Here is a 27,872-nt window from a genome sequence, read left to right on the forward strand (position 1 = left end):
GACCTGTTTTCAAGGCTGGATCAGTTTGACCAGGGGTCTGTTCACCAAAGCTTTGAAAGCCTCTAAGGATACTGACTCCATGGCCTCTCTAGACACCAGTACTGCATCACTGCCGATAACGTTTTTATCCCCCTCAAAACATCCAGCAGGAAATTTCCATAGCTGCAACCTGTGATCGCTGTCTTGACCTTTTGCCATACACCTCCAAAGAGTCTGGTTCCATTTGTTCCTAGAACCACTTTTAAAAGGACTGGAAGGCCGACAGTTAATCTCCACTTAGCCTCCTCTTCTCCAAGCTAAACAAACGCAATCCCCTCGGCCTGTCCTCATTTGTCAGGCGTTGGAGCCCCCAGCCTTCCCAGCAGCCCTCCTCCGGCCTTACTTCAGCTCACCGGCCTGTCCTGTGCCGGGGGGGCCCAGCACTGCTCCAAGGAGCCGTCACGCTCCCCACCGCCTGCTGGCTACGCACGAGGCGGCCCCTGGCGAGCTGTCACCCCAGCACACCCTGCCGACACCCCGAGGCTCGGCAGGGCCCCGCGCCGTTTCGGCAGAGCCGCACCGCAGCTGCAGGGGGTTACCGCGTCCCAGATGCGGGGCTTGACGTTGGTCTCTGTTGAACCTGGAGGTTTCAGTCAATCCTTTCCTTCTGGTCACTGAGGTCCTCCTGTGCCCTCCAGAACAGCAGCCCAGCCTCGCCGGCCGGTCAGACACGCGCCCCGTCGTGCCCTGGCTGGTGCCGGCACCAAGCAGCACTGCCCCTGCACCGACCCTGCACAGGTCCCCTCGGTACCCGGCCACCCGTCAGCCTCTTAACTACCGACTGCTACCCTCTGAGCCAGACAGCAGAGGTAGTTTTTCGCTCACATTTCCCCATTTGGCCACAACGATGGCACGTCAGACCGTGTCGAAAGCCTTGCTTACGGTTAAGGTAAATGGCAGTCAGCTCTCCCCCCGTTCGGGGGCCCAGCCATCCCGGCACAGAAGGAAGGAGCCTGCTCAGGCATGGTTTGCTCTTGGTAAGCCCCCGTCAGCGTTCCCAGTTACCTTCCTGTCCTACCTGTGCCTGGAAACATCCTTCGGGAAGATGAGCTCCATACTTTCCCCAGGGACTGAGGCAAGGCTGACCAGCCCGCAGCTCTCCAGATCAGCTACTGCTAAGCAGAGCCGAGTTAAAGGTGATTCATTATCCCTTATCAGCGAATTTTACCATACAGAGACATTCCTCCCCTTTCCCCTACATCAGGCGGAGCTTCTTGTCTCACCTCTCCGCTGAAAACATGCTGCTTGGAGAGAGGAGCGGGAAGTAAGGTCACTTCGTGATAAATATTGAGTTATTTTTGTTAACATGGAAAACAATCACGGTTCCTATTTACCAACAGAGCTGCAAGCATTCACAGCACTTCAACGTCCCACATGCTTAAGGAGCTGTACCTGCACCGTTCCCTTCACTAAACGCTACGCAGACATTGTTATTCTAAATGTCTGTTTACATTCCAGGAAAATTCTGTCAGCGTGGTGTCTGATTTATTGATGCCATCAAAAGTCACAGGATTCCTGAAATGCCTCCTGAGACACAAAAATTGGGGCAGAGAGGAGATGCGTGTTGCTGTGGTGTCAGCTTTACCGCGTGAGTTCCAGACTACATTTCCAGAAGCCTTCTGCATTTCTTTACCGCGCCGCGGCAGGCGGCCCGCACAGCGCGCACCTTCCCACCCAGCTCCCACGGACGGGTGAGGATTTCAGAGCACAGCACTGCCCGTATTCACAAGGCCCATCTCTTTTTAAAGGCATTCTGTCCTGATTCGAGAGCAGAAACGACTACAAAATGTAGAAGTAACCAATAGTAAAAAATCATTGGTTTCAATTTGTATTTTCAATCTGAATTCAGAGCTTCAGTTCGCAGTCTGTTAACACCGGGTCCTGTTTGTACTGGAAGCTCTGCCCAAGATATTCTTTTCGCAGCTGCAATCCAACCACATAATTACTCTCAGTCTTTTTGATAAACTGAATAAGACAAGACTATCAGGCTCCCTTGATCTTTTGGGGCAATTCCCAGTATTTTAGGCGATCAGCACCAGGGCTCTCAGCAGCACTACAGTGTTAGCATTCCAACGCAGCGCTGTCGGTGCTCGATGGGCAGTGAACACGGAGGGCCCACCTCCAGCTTCCAAAGGATCGCATCAGTGTTTTTTGCTGAAGCACTGCAATGACAGGCACTTACTCATAAACACATTTCGCAGCCAGCGCTTCTCAGCATTAACTGCCCGCTCCAAAGGCACGCTGCCTCTGCTCCCAGACGTGCCACTTACCTGGAATACATTCTGGTTGAACTGGATATTGCCTAGCAGACAGCCCAGACTACTCCAATATTGAAAGATCAATTGCACAATCATTCTGTAAGTCTTTGTGCTGTCTGTACATTAGTGAAAATCCTATATTTACTTTTTGGTCACTGATAAAACGTGGGCCAACACAAGTCCTTGCCATACTACCTTAGAAAAATCCATCTATTCAGTCTACTAGATTTACCTACATTAAAAAGTAAAGTTAACCAATGTTATACAAGGGTAGAGATGCCACTGATCTTTGAAGCGTTATCAACCCAGACTAACACTCAACCACCAAAAACTAACAGCACATTATGTCACGTAGAACATGCCAGAAATCAGGCTGTAAGTTAGCCAGCGTTCCCAGAGGTGCGTGGTTCTGGATGCCAACCACCAATGCTTCAGGATGGAAGCACGACCGGACCTCTTTGCCATGCCCTTGTAATTCAGCAGCTGGTGCACGACCAGCACCGACAAACTGATCCTGGGCAAGCACAGACATGTGGTGAGCTCTGAAAACAGTTTTTCCCCTAACCTCAAGGTTAATGAATTTAACAGTGTTCAAGTTTTATTTTGTGTAGATAGCGTCACAGCTTCTGTCCGTACCGGGCTTCAGCTGCACCCAGCCGAAGCTTGCTAGGACTCCGCTCTCTGTGCTAACCTGGAAAGGAGAGAAGAGTAACTAGGACTTACTGGCCATGGGGTCGTGCCCTGTGGAAGGATCCTGGCAGCATCCTAGAACGTGAGAAGTAGGTGTAGGAACTACGCATGCAAACATTCCTTCACTGCTGCCACGCATGCTCAGAAAGACTGAACCATTAAAATTAACTCCTGAATGCACAGTGAACATCAAAACACCACATTAGAAAGAGGGTGAAAGCTTTATAAGGGCCTACCTGCAACACGTTTCTGTAGTGCTCAATCCTAAAATAAGATAGCTGAGCTGCAGCAGATACGCTCCCTGTACCATACAGAAAAGCTACTGTTGGCATCCTGTGTTTAAGTCTATAACTCATTTTCAGCACAGGGGAGTGGCAGGTGTTAGAAATATGATATTCTCTGTTGTATAAATCAATCACCAGAGCTGTAGCTCTCGCTGCATGTCACGAGAGGACCAAATCAATGAATGAGCTTAACACGTAGTTTGTCAGTGTGGGTGTAGCCGTGGTTGGTGCTCTTTCATTTTCATGAGGTCTTTGTTTCTTCCTACAGGCCACCTGAAAGTGTTTTGTGGCTCACGGTGATGACTGCAATAAATGAACTGTCCTTTGGCAGCAAAAGGATCGACCCGGAGCTCCCCGTGCCCGAGGGATGCTCAGTGCCCGGGTGTGTGCCTCCAGCTCCAGGCGACACTGCAGCCGGAGCCGCCAGCGCCCCGCGAGCAGGCACTGGGCTCCGTCCCGGACACGAGACCAGCGCCAGCTCTGAACCTCTCCCTGAGACCAGACGGGAAGGGGCAGCTGTCCTGCAGCTGCAGTTACCTGGACCCCGAGAGCACACGCAGCTCCTCTTAACCACGTCTGCTGTGGGATCTGAGTTTTACGCCCTGTTAAAGATGTTTTCCTTCCTCGACTACTGACTCAAGCAACTTTCATGAAATTCAGTGATCTGTGGCCTTCCAGTCTCATTGACTACTTGCCTCGCAGCCCTAAAATGCTGACGTTTTGGGTTTTGTTGGAGTGAAAAGCTTACATTATTGGCCTCCTAGGAATGGGGACTGCATACAGACAAGAATCAAGGGAAATTTGATTCTTTCTCAGCACCTACCTCTCTGCCTACTGTCTCTGCTGTTTGCAAACCGTATTAGCTCCCGCTGCTTGCAATTCCAGAAACACTCCTTTCTCTTTGGGCCTCATTCCATCTGCATCTGTCTGCTGCTATAATCTCATTTTGCAGGATGCCATGTCTCTTATTAGCTTTTAAGTGTGGTAGCACACATCTAAGCATCACGGAAAACATGGCAGAAAGTGTTTGAGAACTAGAAAACATACTCCAAGATAGAAGCATCATTCCTAGCATTCGGATATTTGTTGATATTTATCTCCACGTGTACTAGATTACCTTAAGGCCAAGGAAAATACCTACATTTTTAAAAAGGAAGCTACCATTCTCCCCAGTGGAAAACTCATTTTGAGTGACTTTAGTATACGCTGCTGCTCCAAAGACAAATCTGAAGCTTTAATTCTAGTTTAATCTAACCTCATAGCAATAATACAGGAGTTCACGTTTTGCTGGTTTCCATGAAAAGGCAGTACAAAATTTTGTCTTTTTTGTATCAGGTTAAGACACATGACTGTAAAATTTGTAATTCTAAAGCACTAGTCACATACACTGAGAGAAATCTGTTTCTATTCTTCCGTTTGAAGCTGAGCATATTTGCTCACCAAGTAGATTAAAAACATTTGAAGATCAGCATGTGGTTTTTTTCCACCAAAACCAGGCTAAACAGTAGCAGCAATTTATCACTCAATTTTTTATGCAGCAGCAAAAACACAGCTTAAAGGAATTAGCTCCTCGGCGTACAGCTCCAGCTGTCAGGACAGGGTATCAGCACCTCCCCTTCTGCTCATGACTTGTTCGCCATCTCCTTTAGGAAAGTGTCTTTGAAAACCTGCATCCCGGACAGCTGACGTGCGAATGGAAAATATCCGACTCAGACAAAATAATTTGCTTTCCTCACCATCACCTTGACGAAAACCTCACGCACCTCATTTCCACTGATTTCTGGTGGAGGAGGCACGCAGAACGCAGCTCACCAGCGGGCAGCCGCCGAGCGTGCTCGTGGCAAGCGACCGCGGCCAGCCGGGCCCCCGCACCCCGGCTGCGGTAAGGGGCTCACACGCTCTCCCAAAAGCCTCTTCAAGGCCGTGGCACCAGCGGGCAAGTGGCCCCTGGGCCAGCATCCCACGCCTCGGGCCAGCCAAGGCAAGGCACAGGCACGGCACTTACCGAGCGGCTCCGCCAGCTGCCGGCAGAGGTTTCCCTCCCCTCGCTCACCGCGCTCTGTAGCGCTTGCCAGGCTCGTGCTGCGCAGGGCACGGCTCCTCCCGGTGAGCTCCGCGCAGCGGCATCGGGGCAGGCGTGCCACCGCAGCCGCGTTTGTCCCGACAGCGTCCCTGCTCAGCAGCACCCGACACCCTCACACTCCCAAACCGGAGACATTCGAGTTCTCTCCTCGTGTTACAGAGAAACCGAGCGCCCCACGACCCCGAAATAAGAACCCCACCTCGGCACTCCCGCGTTCCGCAGATGGCCGCGTTCTGCTTGGCCAGCGGCGCGCTTCGCGGCTCGCCACTTGAGCACCGGCCCAGCTCCCCCCACCCGCAGCCACAAACCGTGTCCGAGCCTGGAAGCGGCTCACCCTACCAAAGGAGAAAGCCAATCCCAGCGTGCCCTGATCTGCAGCGGACCGAACGAGGTGAAGGCAGCTCGAGTGCTGCCCCGTGTTCCAGAGAGGGGCAGGATGGCCAGGAGATGATTCCTCGAGCATTTACAACATAAGGCACGAGAGCTGCAAGCATATCACAGCTTCCCCTTAGAAGTTTATCACCTTAATGAGCTACAGGGCATTATCTTCCTTGCTGACAAATAGGATAACATTTTTGTAAGAAAAAGACTCAGAATTTCTAATAGTCAAAGCTCAACCAGAAAAACAATGGCTCAAAGAACAAAAGAAAAAGGGTTTCAACATCATTTTGGACCAGAATACTGCTGAAGCAAGAAAAACCTTGCAGATCCTACCGGCTATGTTGGAAAGCCGCAGAAGTGGAGCAGTGTTTCAGAGCAAAGCCACAGGAACAGCACCCTCCTGACGGCAGGGCTGGAGCTGTTTAAATTCGCACACTTAGAAAATAGTGAGCGGCTCAGTACCCTCACTGACTACGGAAAGAGAAACTAGTTTTTAACAACGGACATTGAACGTCAGCTGGATTTCTTATTAGGTAGGACAAGATACTGCAGTTAAGTCTCTAAAAGAAAAATAAAGTCAAGTTTCTAAGCAATTCGGTGTGAGCATGCAATTTTATTCTCTTCGGCTATTTCCACGTATAACCCGTTTTATTTTTCAGTTTGTCTTAAAACTGAGACGTGCTTGCAACCATGCTGTGCCCAACCACACTCTGGTTAATTCTGCTCTTCAGTGCTCACCCAAGGCTGCCACCACGCGCTGTACCGTGCAGCGCAGCACGCCGTTGTACCTACCTGCTTTGGCAACGGAGAAAAGCCGTGAATTTACTTCAGGACAGCTTTAGATTCAAGGTCATTTCAAAGCTTTTAACTACTAACTGGGATTTTGTCCCCAGCATTTAAGAGCAGCTGGCAGCCTGTCCCTCAGCCGCTGCACGGGGACCGACCCCTTGGGTACCCGACGATGCACCCAGCTGCCCGCGTGCCTCCGGCACCCGCCGGTTACGGGCACGGGCTCCAGGAGCTGCCGCGGCCAATAAACCACCCCAGCGCGTAACGTGAAGGCGTGTACTAAACACCGGGGTTTCTCAGACTTTAAAAAACAAAAAGTACAGAGTACTTCCAACGAAGCATTTGTTCCGTTTCAGGGGTTAGCAGCACGCCGTCCCAGCAGGCGGAGGATGCACTGAGCAGCGCTGCTCCTCGCTGGGTGTTTCACGGGCATGCCAGGAAAGCGCGTTCAGCGCCTGAGGAGCTGCCAGAGCGCGACTCCTCGTCCCACAGGGAAGGCCGTGGGTGCCCCAGCCCTCGGTGCCCCCCCGGCAGCCCCTGGGCACCGGCTCGGCCTCGTGCGAGGCCCGCGGGAGGCTCAGCGGGGACGGGCAGCGCGGGGCCTTGCCGGAGGCCGGCCCGGAGGAGGGGAGCCCCAGGCGCGGGACAAAGGCCTCCGGCCTCTGGCCACCCGGAGGGAAAGCCCGGCACCTTCCCGAGCACACGTGCAAAGGGCTGAAAGGCCGGGTCTTCTACACTCACAGCACCGGGTTCAAGCTTCTGGAACTCTTAAAACAGAAGAAGGAAAACGGCCCAGGGAGCCACGCTGTGCCACCCCCAGCAGAGGGCACGAAGCAGCTCCAGGGCACCAGGGCAGCGGCACCGAGCGCCCGTGAGCCCGACACCGCCCAAGGACCGCGCTCCCTGCACGGCGAGCCCGCTGCCCCCGCCAGACCCCGAGCCACGAGCTCAGCGCTGCTCGTTCCATAGCAGGCACGCAAGAACTGTTTTTCTGGTGAAGGAATTCTGGCAATGGAAGCGACAGCTATTTCACCATAAATATTACGGTATTCCTTACACAACGGCTACTGCAGGAGTCCTCACAGAAAGCGCAGTTGTAAACAACTTGCTTGTTTCAGTTTACAGCAATTTACTAGATAAGAGTTCAAGTAACCCCCATCCGCCTGCTACAATAAAATACCCTACAGAGGCTGGCAGTGACTGCTTATTGTTGTGCGATCTCTAGGTCTACGTATATATTTTTATTTTTAGCAGGGGTTAAACACGCAAGAAAAGGACCAGCGTCCAGAGGTCCGTTCCTTCCCCAGTATCAGCCTGCAGCACAAGCTACTTCAAACTTAGTTCGTTTCACGAAGAAGCTGTAAGCTTTTGTAACTCTGCTCCTGCAGGGGCAGGCAGCGAGCTGCTGTACCTGCGGGTAGAGGACAGGGAGGCTTGGGAACAGGAGACGAGAACAGCCTGCTGTCAGCTACAGAAACACCAAATAAATCCAGAAGCAAAACACAGCTCAGCTCAAGTGCCGGAAACGTCTTTAGTCTGAGCTGAGATTGCATATAGGTGATTAATCAGTTTTCTTCACAACTTTGCTGTTTGTTTGTTTTCAAACACAGAAGGCAGCCTGCCGCGCCTCGTGTGCAAGTCACCACCGGGGAAGGACACGGACACGGCGCCTCTCCCTGCCGACGCGGGAGCATTCCTGGCAGGGCAGCGGTCCCATTTCCCACACGGGGTGATCGATCACGCCCTGCCCCTTAGAAGGGCCGATCGGTTTCCTGGTGCCAGGAAAATGATTGATGAATATTTCAAGCCGTGGGCCTCTCCTCCTGCTGGGTGCCCTTTTTACACGTCTCCACCGGGCCTGGGGAGCTTTTCCAAGACTAGGAAGTGTCATTTTTATGGATATCATCCTGTGGCAGGGACGGTGCGCTGGGGAGAGCTGCTGTGTAAATCAAGATGAAACACCAAAGGCTGGCTCCAGCGTTAAGGTAACGAGGCAATGCAGCAGGCATCGGGGAAGCAGGGAAAGAGAAGCAGGCAAAGAAAAGCCTCCTGAAGCCGCGGGCAAGGCGGGAGGCACGGAACAGCCGCACCGTCAGCCCGCTCCCGCACCTCGGGACCGGCAGGCTGCCTGGCACGCCCGCACCGCCGGCTGCTCCCTCACTGCTCTGCAGCCCTGTAGGGCAGGGAAACGCGTCCAGCCACAGGTCTGCGTCTCTTCTCTTTCTAGAGACGCTTTCAGAAAACGAACTTGAAAGCTCAAAAGAACATTCTGCCTGGGAAGCACCGAACAAGAATTTCTAATGAGGCCTCAATTACAAGGCTGAGCTTCGGCTCCCGGTTCGCACGGGCCGGTGGCACCACCGTAAACCCAGCACCGAGCTTCATGAACCTTTCAAATCCACCTCCCAGCAGCCTACGCTTCGTACAGACTTCCCCATTTAGAGCAGTAGAGCCACGTCCCTAACGAAATACCAGGGGGGCTTTATGACCGGCCTTCACAGCCACCCCACGCGGGCTCCATGCGACGCAGGGGCGCGATGGCCGAGCTGGGCCCTGCCCCGAGTGGCCAAGCTGACACAGACTGCTTGGGAAAGCCGGGTGCTAGAGGCTGCATTCGCAATTAACCCTCCCTGAAAAACACCAAGCACGCACCCAGCGTTACTGCTGGGTGATTCAGAAACCCGGCCTGAGGTGCTACGGAGGAGCAACGCTCCCGGGAGAGGAGCGCCAGGCAGCGCAGGGCCAGCGGGTCGTGGCTCTGCCACCACCGCCCGTCACCGCCAGGGTACGGAACAAACGCTTCTTGGAAGACATCAACAGAAATAAAAGAGCCAGACTGAAGCCTGCTGATTTTGGCTTAATCTACGTCAGCCAACCCTGTCGGCCACTAGGAACTCTATCTCAGCGAACCTGGCACGCCGCAGTGAGCGGGGCATGGCCACACAGCGCACCAGGACCAAGCTCTCTTCGGGCCCAAAGGGCTCTGGGAACGAACACAGCAACTTCGGCTCCTGCTGAACTGACACCCAGAGCTCCAACTCTGGGAAAAAAACTACTTTAAAAAGCTTACGTTCCACTGCAAAAAAAGAGAAGACCCCGGCTAGGCCGGTACCCACCCTAAGCCAAGGCTCGGTAGCCAAGAACACGGCGCTGCAGGGAGGGAAGCTGCCCGCAGGTGAGGCCAGTTGCTGCCTGTGCCCAGCAGAAAGGCAGCTCTCTGAGGCTGTTTATAGAGCTGGCTCAGGACACAAAATCTCATAGCAAGAGCGTACGTAACACGTTTACAGTAGCGATATATTCAGAGCAGTTCTTACTGTGCCTTGCGAAAGAACGAAGTCAGGTCATGGCTGGGAGACCAAAGGAGAAGACTTGCAGAGGACGCGGGCAGCGCTTGGCAGAAATTCCACGCAGCACAACTTTCTCCATTTTCTTACGACAACCCTGGGAGCCACCAGGCACCCAGGTAAGCCACGTGCTCCTCAGAGGCGTGCCGGAGCCAGCGCAGCCCCGCAGAGCGCGCCCACCGCAGCTCTCTGCCAGAGCACGGACTGCCTCCGCACTCCTACCTCCTGAGAGTTTTCAGACTGACGTCCAAGGACGTAAAATTCGAGGTTGTATTTCCTTGAAATATTTAAAGTTCCCATCAAGTTTCAGCCGGGAGACGTGCTTCCAGACAGGGACAGCACAGCACTTTGCAGTCAGCCTGACGTTAGAGCTCTGGTGAATTTTCAGCATTTTCACACAAAGGGAAAAACAGCTAAAAGCATTAATCCTTCACAGCGACCAGCAACTTCTCCAAGTTAAATTTCCAGCGCCCCCACAAAGGCGGTAGCTGGGGCGAGGAGGCGACGCGAGGCAGACGCGCCACTCACGCCTCGCGAAGGACGCGGGCTTCACCTCCTGTGAGCGAAGCTCCTTATCAAAGAGCTGCCGCAGAATTAGGGTACTCCAGGCATAGTCTGCCTTCGAGATAAGTTACTGGCAATCATTTACCAATACAGAATTTCACTGAGGCTAGCCGACCAGCAGTGTATTTCCTCTTTCCAGAAAAAACTGTACAGAACCATTTTTATCAACATAAAATCTGAAGTCTTCTAATTAGGTAATTAGAACTGTAATAATTAAGACTAAAGCTGAACCTCGCAGGTCCTCTTGTCCCCCAACTTCCCTTTCTCAATTAACTCTGCGAAGTGATAACCACTGTGGCTTAAAGGCTCAAAAAAAAAAAAAAAGGGAAGGATCAAAAGGCTGGTTTAATACAGCTGGAGGGAAAGAATGCATTTCAGCTCACCAGCAACCATCTGACGAAATCCTGGGCCAATTCTTTATGTAAATGACTTCATTAGAATTACCAGATTACACTGCTGAAGGCTTTATTTAAATAGGCAGTTTATCGACAGGATAAACTGTGCTCTCATTCTCAGAGAATGCTAGTGTAAAAGCATTTGTTCAAAGCTGCCACCACGAAGAGTTGAACAGTAATTCACTAAACCACTTGCAAATTTGCCTCCCCCCCCAAAAAAAAAAAAAAGTGACCTGCTACACACGACTAAAAGCTCAACGTTGCTTCCCAACAAGCAGTAAAAACAGCCTCCTGACCAGAAGATTCCGTTTTATTTTCTATTGTAGAGAAACTTTACAACAATTCATAGCAGAAAAAAATTGTTGCAGCTCCACATCACACACTGCCTGCTAAATACATTGCTAGTCTTGTTTTTAATACAAAAAGGCACGCATAAAGCCTTTTCCCCCGATTAATGATCTACAGAAGCCATCAATACTGAATTCCAGCTTTACACCAAGAGGTATTTTTCCATCTAACCATCAAACCAAAACAAACAGAGGAATCAGTTCTTCCTAAATTATAGATCTTATTTCTCACCACATCCACAAGCTCAAAGTTCTGGTGTTTATTATTGTCTATTATTATTTACAAAAGCAAGAGCCACACACATTACACAAGTCAAAACCGAGCTGAAATAACACCGCAACTTCTTGTTTATTCAGAGACATTTGACTTTAGCAGCGTTGCCATTCGACAACTCAATTTGTTTTTCTTCCTAAACCTTCAAAGAAATGTTTATAGCAAGTAAACTAAGACCTAGCTGTATCAATGAAATAGTCTTTGTTAAGCAAAGGCTTATCTCATCAGATGCAAAGCAACCAAGCATAAAGAGCCACTAAAAATGTCAGTGCGTACCAGTAAACTTTCTAAGAGAGCCGTAGGAGAGGGAAGGGATGCAAGCAATGGCATTTTTCTTTGAAAACTCTGCATTCTCTGTGCTCTCACAACTTTGTCCTTCTTTCTGCCACAAAGTTCACCCGGATCAGAAATTTACCCATCGGGAACGTTAAGGGAACTAAATAATTCAGTTAGTTTCCCGATACTTAAATCTTCCAAGACTACTCACACAAAGCGCCCGGAGTTGTCTTAGTTCTAGATAACAAGCTTTACTCTTGTTTTATTTGAAATATGAGGGCTTTTATACCGCTTCAATTATTTTATGTTTCGTTCACGAAAAAAAAACCAACATACCAAATGAAACTCCAGGGAAATTGGTCTTAAGGGGATCCCGCCAAGCCCTAATTGCTAGCGGTGCAGGAAAAGTGAAAGCCCTAACAAAATTATTTAAAAAAAGAATTGACTGGACTCGTTTGCCTTCGATTCACCCAATTACAAAATGTGTTTCTTACACAGAAGGGGACGCGCTCACAGCGGTAAGGAAAAGCCATCGCCTTAGACTCTGAGGACATGCGAAATGCCCCTTGAGATAATGAGGCTGTAATTGCCAGTAACCGCTGCCCTCAGATCCCGCGGCCGCATTTCAAAGTTCCTCCGAGGCTCTTTCCCTGCAGAGCCCGGTAAACCTGTGGCAGTTTGCTCGGGGTTAGCACAGAAGCCACGTGCAGGGCTTAAGTTCATTAATGGATTTTAGCATCGCCGCCAATAACGCAACCTACTTTTGGGCACGATTCCGTAAAGTATTTTTTCCTTAAAAGAGCGAGAGAAGGAATCCTACCTCAGGGCATCAGAAGAGCTCTGAATCTGTGTTGGGATAAGGAAACATCGAGACTCCTCGCTCTCCATTACCATCTGCAGGTACTTTATAAGCTAACACAGTGACAAGCCGATCTTTCCCGCTCCTCCCCCGCCTGCAGCGAGCTTTAGAGGGACTGAAGGTCACGCAGTGGCCCAACACCGCGCCAGCGTTTCACGTTTTGGAAGGCGAAGGAGTAAAAGGCTGTTACACCGCCCGTTCAGGACGGCTGACCGCAGCCACGGGCACGGCACCCACCGGGACACGGCGCCGCTCCGAACGGCCGGCACCGGGCACGGGGGGGGGGGTGCCCCCGCCCCGTATTTCCGCGGGAGGCGGGCAGCGGGGCTGGTACCGCCGCGTGAGGGCACCGCAGGCGCTTCCCCGCGAGCAGAGCGCCGCGGCGGGGGCTCCGGCGGCGCCCACCCCGCCGGGCAGCCCGTGAGGGGAGGAAAAACGCGGCGGGGGCGGCTCCGCGCGGGGGGCACGGCTCAGAGCCGCGCTCGGTGCGGCCACGGAGGCACCGCGCGCGTGGGGGTGCCGCTGCCCGCGGGGAGCCCTTTGGTGCGGGGAGAGGCGCCCCGGGCGGCGAACGGGGCCGGGGGCCGCGGGACGGGCGCGGCCCCGGCGCTGCGGGTGCAGAAGCGCCCACACGGCGCCGGGAACGGCCGGGCCGAGGCCCGGGGGCCGGGGCCGCGCGGGGCCGTGCCCGCCGCGCGGCCTTTGTTGCGCCCCCGCCGCCCCGAGCGGCCGGGCCGGGCCGGGCCGTGTGGAGCCGCTGCCCCGCCCCGAGCGGCCCCGCTCCGCTCCGCTCCGCGCCGCTCCGCTCCGCCGCGCCCGGCCCCGCCGCCCCCCGCGCCCCGCTCGCTCACTCACCGCTGCGCGGCGGCCCCTTGGCGGCGGCGGCGCGCGGCTCCGGGAGCTCGGCGGGCGGCTCCAGCTCCATGGCGGCGGCGCCGGGGCCGGGGCGCGGCGCTCTCAGGGGCCCCGGCGGCCGCGCGCCCCCATGGCCGCTCCGGGCGCTGCTGACAGCCGCGGCCACCGCCGCTGGGCCGCCCCGCCCCTCTCCCCCCGCGCGGGGCACGACGGGAAACGTAGTCCGACCGCCCCCTGGAGGCCCCGCCCACCGCCCCGCCCCTGGCCCCGCCCCCCCCCCCCCGCGGCCCCGCCCCGCGCCGCGCCGCGCCCCGGCCGCCCCCCGCCGGTGCACCGGGAGCGGCGGGGCGCCAGGGGGCAGCCGCCGGCCGGCTGCGGCGGGCGCGGCTCGGCACGGCCCGGCACGGGCACCGGGCACCGGGCACCCGGCACCGGGCGGGCGCCGGGCAGGCGCCGGGCACCGGGGGCAGCTCCGGCCCCCGAGGCTGCGGGGAAGGCGCTGCCGGCCCCGGGGCGGGCACCGGGCACCCGGCGGGGCGGCACCGCGGCGCCGCTCGTGGGGCCGGGGCCGGGGCCGGGGCCGGGCCGGGGCGGGGCGGGCGGGCCCGCGGCTCCTCCCCGCCGCCGGTCCGGGCGGAGCGGGCGCTCGGTGCGGGCGCTCGGCGCCGCTCTCGCCATGCGGGCGCTGCTGCTCCCGGCGCTGCTGCTCCCGGCGCTGGCCGCGGCGCGCGGCGGCACCACGGTAAGCCCCCGCCGGGACCGGGACCGGGACCGGGACCGAGCTCGGGCCGGGACCCCCGGGGCGGACACCGGAGGGCGAGCGGGGCGCTGGGGTCAGGTGCGCGGAGCGAGCCCCGGGGGCAGCCCCGGCCAGGCGCGGCCGGGAACGCGGTGGCGGCCGCGGGGAGCGGCGGGCGGGCGGAGAGGGGCGCCGCAACCGGAGCCCCGCGGCGGGAGCGGCCCCGGGACGGAGCGGGGCCGGCAGCGCCCGGTGCCCGGAGCGGCCCCGGGGCAGGAGGGGCGGTGCAGAGCCGGGACGTGCCCGGGCACCGGTGCGCAACGCCCGGCTCCGGGATCCGCGGGCGGAGCTCCCCGCGGTGCCCCCCCGGGCCTGAGCGCAGGGCTCGGCTCTCGGCCGCCCGCGGGGCCCCGCCGGTGGGCACTCGCTCACGGCCCCGGCGTCGTCTCCGTGGGCACGTGCGGACGGCGTGTGGCGAGGAGGAGGAGGAGGAGGGTGAGGGTGCCCTGGGTGCCGCGGGTGCCCTGCCCTGGCACGGACGCCTTCCAGCCGCTGCACGCGAGGAGCGCGGCACGGCAGCGAGCTTCCCGATGAGCGTTCTCCCTGCGGGACAGGACAGGTCCTCTGGCAGAAAGCAAAGGCCGGCTCAGAAGCTGGCCGGGCTCATTGTCAAAAGCCCTTCTTCCTCCAAACGCTGGCACAAATTCAGTGCTCGCACGAACGCTTTTGCAAGAGGTCCCAGAAGCTAAGCAGCGCTGGGAACATCACCCAACTCGTAGAGCTGGGAGCGAGGAAACCCTCGGCACGGCGCAGGGATGCTCTCGCCTGCCGGCCGCCAGCACACAGCCCGGCCCCGGGGCTGCGGCCACCTCCAGAACGCCTCTGGGGAAGCCTCTGGGTGGGGGTCCCCCGGTCTGCGGCAGGAGCCACCTCGTGCCCCCCACGGTGCGGGGCTGGGCGCTGAGCGCGGAGCCAGGCAGGGCTGTGCAGGTTCAGCGCCGCGGGCGATGCTCGGAGGCAGTGACCTTCGCAGAGTGGGCTGTGCGGGGACCTTTTTTTAAGACTTCCTTGTTTATTGCCTTTTGTGTATAAATAGAACATATGGTTCCTGTTTAAGGAAGCCATTTAAAAGGCAGAGCGGGGTTTAATGTTACCGCCCGGGCGCAGGCAGGCGCGGTGCCCTGGCTGCTGCGCAGAGGTGCGTGCACCGCCGGGCTCGCCGCAGCCCCAGCACCCGCTCTCACCCACAGCCCAGGGCGAGCGGCTCTCGCTGCTGCTGACCCCCTGTGAGACAAAGGGGCTGCGGGCAGGCTGCCCTGAGCAGGGGCTGCTGCTGAGACGCGGGCGGGAGATCACTCGGTCTCCTGGTTTAGAGGTCGCTGCCTCTTGGTGCCGCGGGGGAGCCTTGGTTTGCTCAGCCCCCCATGCACTGTGCAGTGTAAACAACCCGCGGCAGCGCTACGGGTGTACTTGCTGCGCACGGCCCCAGCCCGCACGCCCCACCTAAGCGCGACGCTGGGCCTCCGCGCGAGGCCGTTCCTCCCTGGAGCAGCGCTGCCAAGTGCGATGGGAGGGAACGCGCCGCCCGCCGCCGCCTGCTCCCACGGGAACGAGCCTCCGGCACGAGGAGCTGGAGCTGTGCCGCGCGGAAGGTGCTGGCGCGGGCAGGACCGCAGCGTGCTTCCCAGGGCTCGGCCGCCGGGCTGCGCTGGGGGTTGGTCTTGGGGTGCTGGAGGGCAGGGGGGAGCCCCGCACGGGCTGTGCCAGCAGCGCTGCTCTCCCAGCCCCTTGGCGCAGCCCTCGCGGGGCTGGCACGGGGACGCACGTGCACGCAGGGACCTCGCGCAGGCCCCTGGGTGTGGAGGGATGGGGCTGGCAGCTGGGCTCCGAACCTTCCTGCCCGCTTGCACGAGCGCCTGCATTGCCACGGGGAGGTCGGAGGGAGCCAGGGGCGAGCGCGGGAGCTTGGGGACGCGGTGTTTGCCCAGGAGGATCCTGCTCCCCGCGCTGCCCTGCCCATCCCCGTCCACATCCCGCCAGCCCTCTGCCACCGCTGCCCGCGGCACCCTGCCGGGAGGTTTATGAGATCCTGTTAAATTTACAGCGCTCCCCAGCAGCCTGATGTTTTCCTCCCGGCTAGTGAGACCTTCGTTTCCCTGTGAAAAGGGAGAGGGGTTTTTTTTTTGAAATGCAAAACGCAGGGAGGCTTCGCCGCCGCTTTGGGAAGGGAAGCCCCCAGCTCCCGGGGCCGGGGGAGCCGCTGGCACTGGGGCCGGGCCGGGAGCGCAGTGGCCGAGGGAACGCGGCTCCCCGGTTGCCGGTCCTGGGCCACCGCCAGCCCCGTGGGCAGGGACGGTGCCGGCGGAGCCGCGGGTGCTGCCTGCGGGCTGTGCCTCTGCCCTTTCCCACGCCGCGTCGTGCTCCCGGGGGGTGGAGGAAGGGACAGCAAGAGTTAAACTCGGCTCCCAGCCCTGCCCCGTTCGGTTTCCCAGGGTGAGTCAGGCTGGCCCCTGGCTGCGGAGCCCTCCTGCCCCCAGGCCCCCGGCGCTGCCTCTCCCAGCCTCGTGGTGCGTGGAGCAGGATCCCCAGATGAGGTCCCCACATGAGGACGGTCCCCGCATGAGGACGCTCCCCGCGCAGCACGGCCGCTGCCCCCGCCAGGACCCGTCCCCAGCTCCCCAGGGCTCCCGCAGACCCAGCCGAGGTGGGGGCCCCTGCACTGCCCCCGAGGCTGCGGGGACGGGCTGAGCTCACCGGCGGGCTTCTCCTGGCTGCCGGGGGCTGACGCCAGCACTGCCGGGTGCCCACACATTGACGCTTGACCCAGCCCCAGGAGCCGAGCCCCAGCTGCCGCCCGTCACCCGGGGGTTCTCTTCTTGGAGCCTCCAAGCAGCGCTCGAGCTCTGCATTTCCTCATTAATCAAGGCGCTCGTTAGGGCACTGGCACAAAAACGCCGGGGTTTGTGTGTGCAAGGTGTGGCCGGTGGCAGGGAAGCCCGGTGGGCAGGGGGAGGTTCCCTGTGGCTGCAGCAGGCTGCCCTCGGAGGGGCCGCCAGGAGCCGCGGGGCGTCCCCTGTCCGTGGGCTGCGACCCCGCTGGCTGCTGGGGAGCTGAGCCCCCACGTCCCCACCGCTCCCCTGGGATGTGACCAAGGGCACGTCCACAAACGGGCAGGTGCCAGCCAGCAGCGACCGTTGTGGCCGTGACCACGGGTGCTCTCCTTCCCCGTTACCCCCAGGCGCTGGGGGCGTTTTCCCAGGACAAGCCCCCACGGGAAGTCCCTGGCTTGCTCCTGCCTCCCGCTGCCCCAGATCTCCGGGGGAAGATGAACCCGGCCGGCCGGGAAGGCAGCCTGGAGCACAGACAAGCTGCTTTTTCCAACTCAGCAGCTTGGCCAAAACCAGGCTCTGACATGGGTTTTCACACAGATGGGTGTGAGAGGGAACAAGCAGCTCTCACTGCTCTGCTGGCGTCACTGCTGCCGGCCGCTGCCCCGGGCTGGAGAAGCCTCCGCAGCAGCTGCTCGGCTGCGGCTCCCAGCCCTGCTCTCACCCTGCTCCTGACCAGAGCGTGGGCAGCACCAGCAGCGGGGCGAGGAGCACGGGACGGGCTGCCAGCTGCCTGCCACCAGACAGCGGTGCCCCTGCCACCGGGCTGCACAGCGCAGCGGCTCCAAGGAGCGGGAGCGGCCTCGTGCCGGGGTGCAGCCACCTCTGGGCATGACAGTGGGTGCTGGGTGACACACGGCCGTGCCCACCCGTCCCTCCAAGCCTGCTGCACTGGGGGCCTTGTTCCCAAGCACAGCCGGGGAGAGAGCAGTTCCTTATCTGGAAAAAACAGCCGAAAAGCACCCCGGGCTCTTGCGTGAGTCAGGGCCATGTGTGGAAACAAGGGAGTCCTTGACTGGGCCTGAGGCCATCGCGGGAGCCGTCCCCGTCTGGAGGGGCTGAGCTCACCCCGAGGTGGCTGCATCTCATCACGAACAATCGTCCCTGTGTGGGGTCGGGGTGTGCAAGCGGCCCCCCCGGCCGTGCTGCAGGCACGCAAGGATGGAGGCGCTGCTGGCTCCCCTCGCCATCAGCGCTGCTCACCCAGGTCCTGCCAGCAGCTGGGAAATGGCAGCAGGAACCGGCCCCACGTCCCCAGGGCACGAGAGGTTCAGGCGGCCACGGGGTGAGAGGCTGCTCGGGTTTTGTCTCCGTCACCATCAGCTGGATGCAGAGAGGAGAGACAGGGTGGCCCGGGCTGGGCCATGCCCCGTGCTCCCAGGGCACGGCCAGGAGCCCCTGGGGAGGGGGAGACCCCGCAGAGCTCGGGACTGCCGCGGGAGGGAGGCTCGGTGGCGGCGGGTGGCCCCGCGGGACCCCCAGCACCGCGTCCCCCGCAGGCGCTGGGTGAGGCGGACCAGGTGCGGATGACCTCCGAGGGCTCCGACTGCCGCTGCAAGTGCATCCTGCGGCCGCTCAGCAAGGACGCCTGCAGCCGCGTCAGGGACGGCAGCATGCGGGTGGAGGACTTCTACACGGTGGAGACGGTGAGCTCGGGGGCCGACTGCAAGTGCTCCTGCACCGCGCCCCCCTCCTCGCTCAACCCCTGCGAGAACGAGTGGAAGATGGAGAAGCTGAAGAAGCAGGCGCCCGAGCTCTTCAAGGTACCTGCAGGCCTGGTGGGACCGCGGCTGGGGGTCAGGGCCCCCCGCCCCGTGCAGCGGCAGGCCCCTGGGGGGTCAGCGACGCGGTTCCTGCGCTGCAGCCGCAAGCGGGGAAGGGGATGCATGGGGCGCCCCATAGGGTGCTGCCCCGTGGCCCCTGCCCCAGCCCAGCTCTCCCTCTGCAGCTGCAGTCCATGGTGGACCTGCTGGAGGGGACGCTCTACAGCATGGACCTGATGAAGGTGCACTCCTACATCAGCAAGGTGGTCGCCCAGATGAACACCCTGGAGGAGGTGAGTGAGCGCCGGGGCACCCTCCCCACTGCATGCTGACAGTCAGCCCGGCAGCGCCCTCGACGGGTGGCCTGGCCCCATCTGGTCGCTTAGGACTTTTGGCAGGTGCCATGGGCTCCCCCCAGCAGGGCCGCCCCCCTTCCATCCACTCCGCTCTCCTCCCCACCTTCCCCTTCCCTCATCCTCCCCTCCCTCCAGACCATCAAGACCAACCTGAGCAGGGAGAACGACTTCATGAAGGAGAGCGTGCTGCACCTCACCGACCAGATGAGACGCTACGAGAACTACTCCGACATCATGATCAGCATCAAGAAGGAGATCTCCAACCTGGGCTACCAGCTGCTGCAGAAGGACGCTGCTGCGGTCCCTGACAGCAAGGCACAGGTACCCGACCCCCCCGCCGGGCCGCCCCCGCGGTGCTGCAGAGCCGAGCTGCCCCGGGGGTGCCTGCAGCTCCTGGGACTGCGTTGGGGCCGCAGGGGTCTGACCGGGGCTCCCCCAGGACACAGCGGGCGGCCGCGGGAAGGGAGCCGCGCGGTTCCCCAGTCCCCGCAAGGCGCTGGCGGACAGGGCGGCTGCACGAGCGCCCAAGGAGAAGCCGCTCAAGCCCGAGAAGCCCAAGAAGGAAAACGTGAAGCGAGGCGGGTCGCAGCCCACGGCCAAGCCCAAGCCGCCCGCGCACCAGCAGACCGTGGTCCGGGGCATCACCTACTACAAGGCTGGGCAGGCGGAGGAGGCGCAGGGGGCGGCCGGCAGCCGCGGTGAGTGCAGGGCTGTTCTGTGGGGCGAGGGCCAGGGGCTGTCGCTGCCGGCACACCGAACCCCTCCCGTGTCCCCACAGAGAGCACCGCCAGGGGGGCGGCTGTGCCCGAGCGGCAGGAGGAGAGGGGCCCCACGCCTCCTCCGGCCGAGAGCACCCCGTCCCGTCCCGGCACACGGGCAGAGACCACCGTGCCCAGCACCACGGCTGTGCCCAGCACCGCTTTGGCCCCTCGCACCGCCGCCCGCAGCCCCCCCAGGGACGGGACCGACAGCACCAGCGGCCCCGAAGCGCCCAACAGAGGTGAGTGAGCACGGCTGGGCTGCAGGGAGGGGGCACCCACAGCACCCATCCTGGCTCCTGTGGGCTGGTGGCCCAGCTCCTGGCCCTGCAAGGACTGAGCCTTCCTCCTCCTCTTTTTCCTCCTCCTCCTTCTCCCTCCCGCAGTGAAGGAGGTGGAGTGTGAAGGCACCATCAAGTCGGTGGAGCCCCCCACGGAGCACCACAGCTACGGGCGCAACGAGGGGGCCTGGATGAAGGACCCGGCGGCCAAGGATGACCGCATCTATGTCACCAACTACTACTACGGCAACAGCCTGGTGGAGTTCAGGAGCCTGGACAACTTCAAGCAGGGTGAGGCTGGGGATGGAGGAGGGCCTCGCTTCCTGCTGGGCGCTGTGCCAGGCCCTGGGCGCTGCCTCCCTGCGTGGGGAGCGGACGGGGACCTGCCCCTGGTTCCCTGTGCCTGGCGTCCTGCCCGGCCCCAGGGAGCACAGGGTGTGAGGGGACGGGGCCACCCAGAGCTCTCAACACCTCCCGCCTGCCCGCAGGCCGCTGGAGCAACCTCTACAAGCTGCCCTACAACTGGATCGGCACCGGGCACGTGGTGTACCGGGGCGCCTTCTACTACAACCGTGCCTTCACCAAGAACATCATCAAGTACGACCTGAAGGAGCGTTACGTGGCAGGCTGGGCGCTGCTCCACGACGTGGTGTACGAGGACACGACGCCCTGGAAGTGGAGGGGGCACTCGGACATCGACTTTGCAGTGGATGAGAGCGGGCTCTGGGTCATCTACCCCTCAGTGGACTACGACTACTCGCAGCAGGAGGTGATCGTCCTGAGCCGCCTCGACCCCGGGGACCTGTCAGTGCGCAGGGAGACCACCTGGAAGACGGGGCTGAAGCGCAACGCCTACGGGAACTGCTTCATCATCTGCGGCATCCTGTACGCCGTGGACACCTACAACCAGAAGGAAGGGCAGATCTCCTATGCCTTCGACACGCACACGGACACAGAGGCGGACCTCCGGCTGCCTTTCCTCAACGAGTATGCCTTCACCACGCAGGTCGACTACAACCCCAAAGAGAAGGTGCTCTATGCCTGGGACAACGGCCATCAGATGACCTACAGGCTCCACTTCGTGGTCTGAGCGCCCGGCCGGGTCCAGGCACCCGGCAGCAGCCTGGCGCCGGCACCCGAGCTGGGCCGGGGCCACGGGAAGAGCCCGACTCCCACCCCAGGGCTCTCCCAGCCAGCAGCCACCAGCAGGGCCGGGCTGTCAGGGCCCTGTGGTGCGGGGAGCGCCCCGGGGACACCCCCACGACACGGTGGCTGCTGAGGCTGCAGGGCCGGGTGCCACCACTGGCCGCTCGTCCGGCACTGCCTGCTGGAGGCCCTGGGGCTGCGGCAGGGCACGGGGCAGCCCGGCACCTCTCCCACCCCAAGCCGCTGTACGCGGCCTGGCCCCGTGCCCACTGCAGTCGTTGGTGCCCTTAGCACCCCCGGGACCTTGTCCTGTAGGGTGGCTGCAGCTCGGGCGCTGCCTCGCTGGCAGGAACAGCCGCTGATTGCTATTTTAGAAGATGCAAATAAGATGCCTATGCTTTTGCAATTCATTAGCTTGTTATTTAAATGCATTCACAGGAGGCGTGCGCTGGCACGGAGCAGCCTGTCTGCAGCGCTGGTGTGTGTCCTGCGCCCTGCCTGCGCCCAGCACCGGGCGGGGAGGGGGCGCGAGGCCCTCCTGCGCTCCTCCCACGGCAGGGTGAGGGCCCAGGATTGCTTTGCTTGGTTTCTGTCATTTTAGAAGTGAACAGTATTAAAAAGTAACAGACGTAAAACCAGATTGTGTACCTCTGTCGTTTCTCCTGAAGCCGGGATGGGGCGGTGTGGGTGCTCGCAGTCCCGCTCAGGGTGAGCCCATCCCACAGCCAGGCGTGGAGGGGCTGCTTGCATGCATGGGGGCTTCTCCCTGCACACGCTGGCTGTGCCCGGGGAGGGCACCGTGCTGCGATGCTGCTCGTTCCCACCCTCTGGCAGGGGGGCTCAGCCCTCCCCAGCCTGGCCCTGTGGGGCCCTGGGGTTGGCACCGGGGGGTCAGCACCCGCCTGCAGCACCCGGCGTGGCCACGGCTGCGTCCCGCGGGCCCCTGCCTGGCGGTGCAGGAGGCAGGCCAGGACCAAGAGCAGGGCCGGGAGCGCGGCCTGGCTCAGTCCTGGGGAAAAAAGAGGAATTTGCTGTTTCCAGGTCTGAGCTGCAGCCTGAGGAGGAACATCTGGGAGCCGGGACCGGCTGCCAGGAAATCTGGTCTCACTGTAACCTGGACACAGAGAGACGAGAGCAGCTGAGCGTGGGCATGGGCGGCAGCAGCTGCCCCAGCCCTGCTGCGAAATTCTGCAACCGTGGAGCTGCCAGGGGGCCCCCGAGGGGCCAAGGGGCGAGAGCAGCCCCCCCAGCGGAGCACACATCCTGGGCATGGCCGAAATGACGCTTCCTGCTGGAAACGCCCAAGGCGGGCACCACGCACAGGCAGCCCTGCGCTGCCCTGGGACTGCGGGACGCCCTTCGCCGCCTCTGCTCCAGCCCCAGCCCGGACTCTGCCCCGGTGCCCCGCTGGCGGTGCGGTGCGGTGCGGTGCAGCACATCCCTTGCTCATCCGCCAGTCCCCCGCCAGGGGAAAGGAGCTGGCCGACTTTTTTCCCCTGGCTGGGTCTCTGCCAGGCTTTTATCTAACGATCCCCAGCAAATCCCTGTCTAAACAATACGGATTTCTGACATTTTTTTGCGGTAAAGTAAACTCCCAGCACATCTCTAATTCCAGGGCTTTGTTGTTCTTCTGCGGGGGCTGCCGCTTTGCCTTGCGCTGTCTTGCTGCGCTGGACCAGTGTTGGGCTTGGGGTTAGGGGCGTCCCTCGATTCCCTCTGGGAACAAAAACATCAGGAACAAAGCACGGCCCCGGCTGAGCCCTGGGGGTAGCCGCCCGCACCCAGCGTCACGGGGACCCGCAGGCACCTGCACCGAAGCGCTCTGGGGCCTGTCCCTGCACCCCCGGTGCCCCCGGCAGCGCTGCCTGTGCCCGTGCCCGGGGCAGCAGGCGAAGACACAGCCACGGCTGCCCAGGAAGCAGAGGGTGCGATGAGAGGAGGCAGTTTGGGGCCCGAAGGGGAAGGGAGTGGGGGGTCCCAGGGCAAGGTTAATTAAAACCACGTGGCTGGAGAGCAGCATTGCCTAATTGCAGCTGTGGGGCCTCCTGCAAAGGCGCCCCTCTGTGAGCACACCCTGGCTGCCATTAACACCACGATAACGAGAAACTTTAATTACACCCAAATGACAGACATTTCACAAGATAAGTCCTTCCCCCGACGGCTGCTGGCATTTCCCCAAACCCTGCGCCCCCAGCCCGCGGCCCCCATGGCCAGGACAGCTCGGCACAGCCCTGGGGGACACGCCGGTGGTTGGGTGACACTGGCCACAGCGCACGGCGTCCCCAGGGCTTGCCCAGTGCCCGGCACCGCTGGGCCCTGCACCGGCCACGGGGGCTGTGGAAGCATCCCCGACCCCCAGCTCAGCACCACAGCAGCCCTGCCCCACTCCAGCCTGACGAAACACCAGCAGCGAGCAAAAACAAAGGGGCTTTTGTCTCCCGGAGGGGTCATTATGCTGGGTTCTTCGGGCTTCCCCGGCCCCCCACCACCCCATGATTTTTTCTCAACCTAAAGTCACCCCGATGCCTTTCTCCGCTATTGTGTGCCGGGGACTCCCCCCCGGCCGTGGCCATGGAGCTGCCCCTCGGCGCCTGCCCGGGGGCTGCCCATGCAGCCGGGACACACGGCTCGGGGACACGTGAAACCTCCTGGGCCACTGCCACCACCACGGGGCCGGGCTGCTTGTGCATGTGGGGACCGCAGCCCTGCCAGCCCGTGGGCCGCACGGTGCCAGCTTGTGCTCGTCCTGCTCCTGCTGCTGGTCCCCAGCCAGGCGGAGCAGGACGGAGGTCCCTGCGCAGGACGCGGTGGGGACATGTGGCTGGGGACAGGCCGGATTCCTGCCGCGCCAGACGCCACTGACTTCCAGACATTCCTCCTGTGCGTGCCCAGCACCACCTCTGCTCATAACGTGATTAAGAGATTAAAAATCCCTCCATGCAGCAGCAAGCAGCAAACGAAGCTTGAGATGGGGACGCAGCGGGGTGGCAGCGCCCGAGGCCTGGTGTTGGTGACGGTAACGCGGCACCTGGGGAAGGGCGGCCGAGGCCAGCGGGGGCGGGTGGCTGCGGGCTCCGCGTGCCCTGTTCCACAAACACCCGCTGTGGTCAGCGGGACGCAGGCGGGTCCTGGGGGGCTGCCCCCTGCGGGCCCCTCTTCCAGGGCAGGCGGTGAAGCAGGAAAGGCCCAACTCCCCCCTGACCCCGTCTGCTTCCTTCTCAGTTACCGGCCCGGCTCTGTGTGTTTGCGGGAGCTTTGCCTCCCTGCTGGCCCAGCTGATCAGGCTGGGGCCCCTGCTCAGCACAGAGCTGCCCGGGGCTGCAGGCACCCCCAAGGGCGCCAGCCCCATGGCGGGGAGCAGCCCAGCCCAGCGGGCAGCGTGCAGAGCAGGACGGGGCGAGGGCGCGGTGCAGGGGTGCTGAGCAAGGCACGGGCTCTGCTCCAGGCGTGGCTCAGCCGGAGCCAGCCCTGGCTGCAGCGTGGCTGCCGGAGGGCCGGAGCCTGCCCGGACTTGCTGTGCCGGGAGCTGCTGCCGTGCCAAGCGCACCTCCCGCCCGCCAGCTCCTGTGCTGGGCACCGCCGGGACCCGCTGTCGGGGATCAGCCGTGCACCACGGACCTCAGTCCTTGTCCCACCTCCAGCCCCCGGGGGTTTGGCTGTGCTGGGAGCCCCCAGCCCCGGCTGCTGGAGCCTCAGAAACAGCCGGCGGGGCTGCCCAAACATCCTCCCCTGAGCGCGGCTGTGCCAGCACACGGCACCAGCCCAGCCCCAGCCTCCAAGTCTCGCCACACCTGAGAAGAGCCATCAGCTACGGGGGAGGCTGGCAGGGAGACGGGCACCAGGATGGGGCCACATCTGCCTGTGGATGGCACCGAGGGGACTGGAGCACGCGGGGCTGCGCGCCCTGCATGGCCCTGTGCTGGGCATCACCCACCTGCCCTGGCCATGGACAGCTGAGGGTCGCGTGCCCATGGTGCTGCACAGATGGGACTGGCGGTGCTCAGGGAATCTGAGCCGGGGAATTGGGCCCTTCCCTCACTTCTTATCTCTGGCCAGAGCTGCTGACCCGGGGAATGAAGCAGTGTGTGTCCGGCAGCAGATGGAAGCGTGTCCTGGTGCTGTGCCCACATTGCAAACATGCTTCAAAGCCAGAGCCAGCCGTACCGAGTGTCACATCGGTCTATTTTTATCGCCCTCCCTGACCCTTCCCTCCACACTGTCCCTGCTACGTGAGGGCCTGGGCGCAGCCCCTGCCAGCGGCACAGGAGGCATTCCCCGCTGCGCCTCGCCTGCAAGGGGCACGTCCCCGCTGCGAGCTGCCTGGCAGCCCCCGGCTCGCTGCACCCGCGGCTGGCGGGGAGGGGGGGGCTCCCCCCAAAGCACCCCGCTGCCCAGCACCAGGCCTGCTCCAGTGCCCCCCCTTGGCGGGGCTGTGCTCGCAGCAGGGAGCTGTTTCTCTTGTAACCGATGAAGCCGCATCTGGCAGTGCAGCAGGAGGCTCAGGATGCGAATATCGACCAACCCAAACAAGGCTGGTCAGGCGAGCAGCAGGCGCTGCCGGCCCCCACACACCTTCCCAGCCCCCAGGGCTGCACGGGGCTGCCAGGAACGGCACGGAGGGGAAGCCGAGGCATGAACTGACCCCAGGACCAGGGAGCCTCTGTCATCCCCCGAAGTGCCCCTTTCTGGGCTTGGGCAGGCACCGAGGGCACATCCCAGCACAGACACTGCAGGACAGGAGGGGGCAGAAGGGGCAGAGCACAGGGCATGGGGCATCCCCTCACCCCTCCCACTTTGCCCTGGGCCCCACCGCCCCCCTTCCCTGTGCCGTATCAGACACCGTCGTTCCCTGTACCTAAAATAGAGCTGATGGTCCCCAGGGCCAGCAGAAGACAGGGCTGTGACTAAGTCACTGCAGGAAGCAGCGCAGCTCGGCAGGGAGCACGGCATCATGCCCAGCAGAGCCACTGTCCCCAGGCCCAGGGGGCCGGGAGCTGCGTCGTGGGGCTGGGGGACGGGGGGCTGCCGGTCCCTGCCGGCACACCGGGGCTCCAGGGCTGGGGCTCAGCAGAGCCTAGCGGCCCCCAGGACCCCCGGGGGTGGGAGGCTCAGCCCCTGCCCATGCCCCTCTGTGTGCCCTGACCCCATCGGCCGCCTGCGCTGGGACTCGCTTGGTGGGAAGATGTCGGTGCCTCCACAGGCCCCAGTGCAGGACCCGCAGAGCCGTGGGTGATGCGGGGCCGAGCCCTGCTGACCCCGCACGCTGCAGGGCAGGGGTGGGCAGCGGCAGGCGGCAGCGGCCGGAGGGAAGGGAGGGAGCCGCTGGCCTTGGCGGTGCCGGGGCTGACTCACTCGCAAGTGGAAACACAAATCCGTTCCCAGGCTCACCGCTGCTGCTCCAAACCGTCCTGGCGAGGCAGCCGGGCACGGCAGCCCCCTTGGGGTGCCCTAAGGGCTGGACGGGGCCAGAGGTGATGCTGGGACAAAGCACCCGCTCCCAGAACAGTCCCGCTGACTGCTTGGGCAGCAGCAGCCCCCCGCCAGGCATCCCCAGGACCAGGGGGGATGCGCAGAGGGGCCACGGCGCCCACTCGGACCCTCAGCCCCCACTGCGAGCCCCGGGGCAGCCTCCACCCCTCCGTTGGTGTCGTGCTCCCGGGGAGCTCCTCTGCTTGGCCAGCCTGCGCTCTGCAGTCCCCGCCAAGGAGAATCTCAGCAAAAATGGGCCAGAACTAAAGAAATAACGCAGGACGCAAAACTTTTCCAGATGTCGGGGTTTGCTACTGTTCTCCCACGTGCGCTGCTGCCTTGGCCCAGCGCGCACACTGCCTGCTCGCAGCCCGGCCAGGTCTGCGCCCTCCTGCTGCGCACCCTGGCACTGGCCGGCTGGCAGCGGGGCCACGCTGGGGCCGGACGGTGCCCGTGCAGCGCGGTGGCCGTGTCGCTGCCTCTCCTCCCTGCCCGCTGCAGGAGGGGCTCCTGCTGCTCGGGGTGCCCCCGCACCCTACAAACGCTCCCTCCCAGACAGCGCCCTGTGGCACGGCACGGGGGGAGGAGGGCCGCCCGTGCTGCTCCCCCGGCTGGGCTCTGCTCGGCCTCGCACAGAGGCTCCCTTCATCGGGTGCGCGGCCCGGGCTGGCAGGGAGTCAGAGGGCCCCGGCACGCGGCACCCCCGGGTCTGGGAGCCCCGGTGCCACCTTTGTACGGGAGCCACCAGGACAGCGGGAGGGGGCCCCTCGGCGCAGCGCCTGCGTGCAGACACTGCCTGCATTCACGGGAGCAGCAGGGCCGGGGGCGGCGTGGGGACAAGGCCTCCCCCTGCCCGGCCAACAAAACCAGCATTCAGGGCGGCCAGCGGGCGGTTGCCCCGGGTGGACCTGGGCTGCCCACGGGGCTGGCGGGACGGGGACGGCGAGACATGGCTCTGCCCCCCGGGCCGGGGGTGACGATGGCATCGCCGCTCACACGGCTCCATGGTGGCACGCGGGGGCAGCGGGCGCGGC

General features: G+C 61.7%; 2 protein-coding genes across 3 annotated transcripts in view; one reads left to right on the forward strand and one right to left on the reverse strand.

The window, feature by feature from the left end:
• Window positions 1–13,623, reverse strand: part of NR6A1 (nuclear receptor subfamily 6 group A member 1) — an 88,336-nt gene extending 74,713 nt beyond the window's left edge. The window contains exon 1 of one of the 2 annotated variants that reach the window (XM_040531338.1): window positions 13,439–13,623. In XM_040531338.1, coding sequence (XP_040387272.1) covers window positions 13,439–13,508 — 70 coding nt within the window. In that variant the 5' untranslated portion in view covers window positions 13,509–13,623. The remainder of the gene's footprint in view (window positions 1–13,438) is intronic. The other variant, XM_040531339.1, reaches the window with a different exon arrangement.
• Window positions 13,624–14,050: 427 nt separating this feature from the next.
• On the forward strand, window positions 14,051–22,007 carry OLFML2A (olfactomedin like 2A). Its single transcript, XM_040531342.1, has 8 exons — window positions 14,051–14,180; window positions 18,565–18,828; window positions 19,014–19,121; window positions 19,320–19,505; window positions 19,624–19,882; window positions 19,963–20,184; window positions 20,329–20,514; window positions 20,712–22,007. Exons 1-8 carry the CDS (start codon window positions 14,115–14,117, stop codon window positions 21,311–21,313), a joined length of 1,893 nt encoding a protein of 630 aa, XP_040387276.1. The 5' UTR covers window positions 14,051–14,114; the 3' UTR covers window positions 21,314–22,007.
• The last annotated feature ends 5,865 nt before the right edge of the window (window positions 22,008–27,872 follow it).

The sequence above is a fragment of the Cygnus olor genome, chromosome 19 (genome assembly GCF_009769625.2).
Source record: "Cygnus olor isolate bCygOlo1 chromosome 19, bCygOlo1.pri.v2, whole genome shotgun sequence".
NCBI classification, from domain to species: domain Eukaryota; kingdom Metazoa; phylum Chordata; class Aves; order Anseriformes; family Anatidae; genus Cygnus; species Cygnus olor.